At 50.0% G+C, this 3846-nt stretch overlaps 1 protein-coding gene across 1 annotated transcript in view; it reads left to right on the forward strand.

Annotated features, from left to right (window-relative positions):
• Positions 1–279: 279 nt before the first annotated feature.
• Positions 280–3846, forward strand: part of MTMR4 (myotubularin related protein 4) — a gene marked incomplete at its 5' end in the record, with an annotated part of 7031 nt that continues 3464 nt past the window's right edge. The window contains 7 exons of the mRNA XM_010285057.1: positions 280–495; positions 759–887; positions 1198–1309; positions 1738–1933; positions 2403–2588; positions 3346–3516; positions 3639–3793. Coding sequence (XP_010283359.1) covers positions 280–495; positions 759–887; positions 1198–1309; positions 1738–1933; positions 2403–2588; positions 3346–3516; positions 3639–3793 — 1165 coding nt within the window. The remainder of the gene's footprint in view (positions 496–758; positions 888–1197; positions 1310–1737; positions 1934–2402; positions 2589–3345; positions 3517–3638; positions 3794–3846) is intronic.

The following is a 3846-nucleotide window of genomic DNA, read 5'->3' on the forward strand; positions in this document are numbered from 1 at the left end:
TCCTCTGCAGTCTCGTTTTGCCAGCTGTCCCAGCTCTGTTAGACACTCCTGTGCTGCTCGCAGCCATCTTCTGCCATCTGCCATCACCACTGTGATGCGAGTGACAGCCTCCGTGTCACTGCTTTTCTTATGGATAATGGTTATTTGAAATGCCCTGCCCTGTTTCACTGCTTGAATGCAAGAGTAAATGCAGTGAAGCAGTGAGGAGGGTTGCACAGGTGCTGGCTGTAGGTGAAGTTTTCTGGGGTTGTTCCTCACCTTTCCAGGGGGCTTCATGAGGCTCGCTCTTCCTTTGCAGACACGTGCGCAACGGGGCGGTGATTGCACGCTGCAGCCAGCCTGAAATCAGCTGGTGGGGCTGGCGAAATGCTGACGACGAGTATCTTGTGACATCTATTGCCAAAGCCTGTGCCTTGAACCCTGGAGTAAAGGTACCCGGTGGCATGCCACACAACGGGAGCAGCGACGGCAGCGAAGCCTGTGATGCTGACTTTGGTGAGACAGCTCGCTCCCTTCTACTGTCCTCAACGTCTGAATTATTTAGTCCTTCCTACCCCAAGTTGCTGTTGCTGCTAGCAGGGCTGTTAGAACACAAGGTTTAAGCCCAATATCCAGATGGATAATCTGGGCTCTGTCATGCCTTGACCGCAGTGTGTGAGACGGGTCTTGGCTCCTTCACGGCCAGTGTTGGGTGGCACTGGAGGCCTGTCGTAGGAGGGAGGGAGGTGCCAGGAGCTCAGTCTGTGCTGTCTCTGCAGATTCGTCCCTGACCGCGTGTTCCGGCGTGGAGAACACAGGAACTCCTCAGAAGCTGCTGATTCTTGATGCCAGGTCCTACACTGCAGCTGTGGCCAACAGAGCAAAGGGAGGCGGCTGCGAATGTGAAGGTACAGAAGGCTAAGCATGTCCCAGAACACCTTCCTCTTGGACCTGCTTTGTCGAGCGGGTCCTAGAGCACAATTGGGGGATTAGGTCAGCATTTTGGTGCTCAGTCTCTGGAAGGACGTTCCCCTTCTTGCTCCTGCAAAGTCTGTTACTCTAGACGTTTCACTGTTGGCCAGCAAGGCTTTTGTAGAAAAACTACCTACCTGGAGACCAGAAATGATGCTGTGAGGAGACAGCTAAACTAAGTGTATGGAGGCAGTTGCTGCAGTGGCAACAGCCCTCTCTGAATGCTTCTGTCTCTGTTGTGTTCAGAGTATTACCCAAACTGTGAAGTCGTGTTCATGGGCATGGCCAACATCCACTCCATCCGGAACAGTTTCCAGTATCTGCGTGCTGTCTGCAGTCAGGTGCCAGACCCCAGCAAGTAAGTAATGGTTCTCTAGCTGAGTTTGATGCCATATCTGTTACTGTCCTGGAGGGTTTTCCCTGCCTTTTCCTTTTTTTTATCCCAAGTTTCTGCCTCAGAAATGGAGGCATAGGAATGTGCTCACAGTGCTTGAATACGGCTTATTTTGATCCCTGGAAATCCAGAAGGGATTGCAGCACTTCCTCAGTGTCGCTTGGTTGTGTGTGTCCTCTGAGGGTTTCTAAAATGTAGCTGTATCTGGGGAAAAATTGAAATTAGGTGTTGTATTTTTTGCACTATTCCCAGGCTGCCTGACTCTTCTTGATCATGTTTTAGAAAAGACTGATTTGCACTGAGGACTCCAAAAATATTTGGCTTAAAATATTTGGTTTTTTTTCCACTGGAGAGCTAAGCAACCATTTTTTCGCTTTTTGCACACCTTCTAGCTGGCTTTCAGCCCTGGAGAGTACCAAGTGGCTGCAGCACCTTTCTGTCATGCTGAAGGCAGCAGTGCTGGTCTCCGGTGCAGTTGACAGAGAAGGACGTCCAGTGCTGGTTCATTGCTCAGACGGCTGGGACAGGACTCCGCAGATTGTAGCACTGGCAAAGATTCTTCTGGACCCTTACTACAGGACCATGGAGGTATCCGTTGTGCTGTGCTGCTATTTCATTGCCTCAGAGTCTCCAGAGAAAGGAGCAGGATCGCGTTTGGCAATAAGCTTAGCGGCATTTCAGAGCTACTGTTGTGGGTGTTGGGTTTTTCCATGTTCTCTTCCTGCCTGTCTTCAGTGAGCTCTACCTCGCTCCTCTGTCCAGCTTCAAGTGCTGTGGTAAATAACCTCTTGTGTTCAAGGTACAGCTGCTTCCCTGCTCTGAATTGTGCATGTTCTCCAAGCTGTTTATTGTGTAGAAATAACAGCTGTTAGTTCATGTTTGGAAACCTCTGACATTCAGGTAGCTTTGCTCCCAAACCAAGCACCGGTGCAGCCTCCTTTCCAGCCCTTCAGAAGTCCTGAGTTTGCCTGGCATTGCTGGCAGATGGGGCTTGCCTTGTCCTGCAACGTGCCTACAGCACAGTGTGTGCATTTAGGTTTTTTTCTTTTATTCACAGGGCTTCCAGGTGCTTGTTGAATCAGATTGGCTGGATTTTGGTCACAAGTTTGGCGATCGCTGTGGTCATCAGGAGAAGGTGGAAGATCAGAATGAGCAGTGCCCAGTTTTTCTCCAGTGGCTGGATGCTGTTCATCAGCTTCTGAAGCAATTTCCTTGCCTCTTTGAATTTAACGAAGCTTTTTTGGTAAGAAATATGCATGCAAACATCTTTTTATCCCTTGCCAGATGTGAGTAGAGGCAGAGGGAAGGCTATGATATTTTACAGTGTTGTAGTTGAAAGAAAACAAAAATTGAATTCTTTAAAAACGGGAAAGTGTCTGAGTAGTGCTTGGGCTCTCTACTGACATTCCTGACATACCTTCACTGTGTGGGTCCAGCCCTGCCCTTCAGTTGTGGTATTTTGACCTGGTTCTGTATGTGTGATGCTTCTGCCGGCTTCTGTTAGCTGCTTGCAATTTCCTCCTCCTCCCAGCGGGTACTGCAAGCTTGGAATACCCTGCAGATTGCACAGTGATGAAGGGTTTATATTCTCTGGTTTCTGTGAATCACTTCTTCCCCAGGTCCCTTTCCAGCCCAGTGAATTCAGATACCACCAGCAGCACTGTTTTGCTTAAAAGCCTGATTTGCATATCTCAGAGCAATATGAGTCTGAAACATTTAAAAAAAAAATTACAGAAACGATAGCTATTAATCTCTGTCTTATCAAATAATACAGGTCAGGGTTGTAGAGGGATGGGTATGATATCAGTTGACTGTTGCTTTCACTTTTATTCCTGTTGCTGTCCCCTCTCTGCCCTGCCCTGTGTGGAAGAGAGCAGCAGGGTCACTGGCCGGGTAGGATGTGCATGAGCCATCCCAGAGGGGTGGAAGAGGTTTCCCCTATAGACAGCAGACACCGTTTCCCAATGGCCCTGACAATTGTTCCCCTTCTGATACTGCAGGTGAAGCTGGTGCAGCACACCTATTCCTGCCTCTATGGGACCTTCCTTGGGAATAGCCCCTGCGAGCGAGAGATGCACAACATCTACAAGCGTACCTGCTCCGTGTGGTCCCTCCTGCGGGCTGGCAATAAGAACTTCCACAATCTTCTCTATATGCCAGGGTCTGAGCAGGTCAGCAGAGCTCCTGACCCAGCTTTGCAGGCTTTCTGCGTGCCAGGCACCAGGGACTGTGTGGGGAGAGGCTGGAGGGGTTTCCTTTTGCGTTCATCTCTGATTGTAAGTGGTTGTTGCAGGTGCTGCATCCGGTGTGCCACGTGCGAGCACTGCACGTCTGGACAGCAGTGTATCTCCCAGCTTCCTCACCACATCCTCTAGGACAGGATGATATGGACATTTACCTGCCCCCTGGATCTCAGAGCCAGGAGTTCAGTGGCAGATGTTTGGACAGGTAAGAGCCTAGAGCTCCAGGCCCAGGCTGCCACCTACCCACAGGCTCTTTCC

Source organism: Phaethon lepturus, unplaced genomic scaffold, assembly GCF_000687285.1.
Source record: "Phaethon lepturus isolate BGI_N335 unplaced genomic scaffold, ASM68728v1 scaffold35760, whole genome shotgun sequence".
In the NCBI taxonomy this organism is placed as follows: Eukaryota; Metazoa; Chordata; class Aves; order Phaethontiformes; family Phaethontidae; genus Phaethon; species Phaethon lepturus.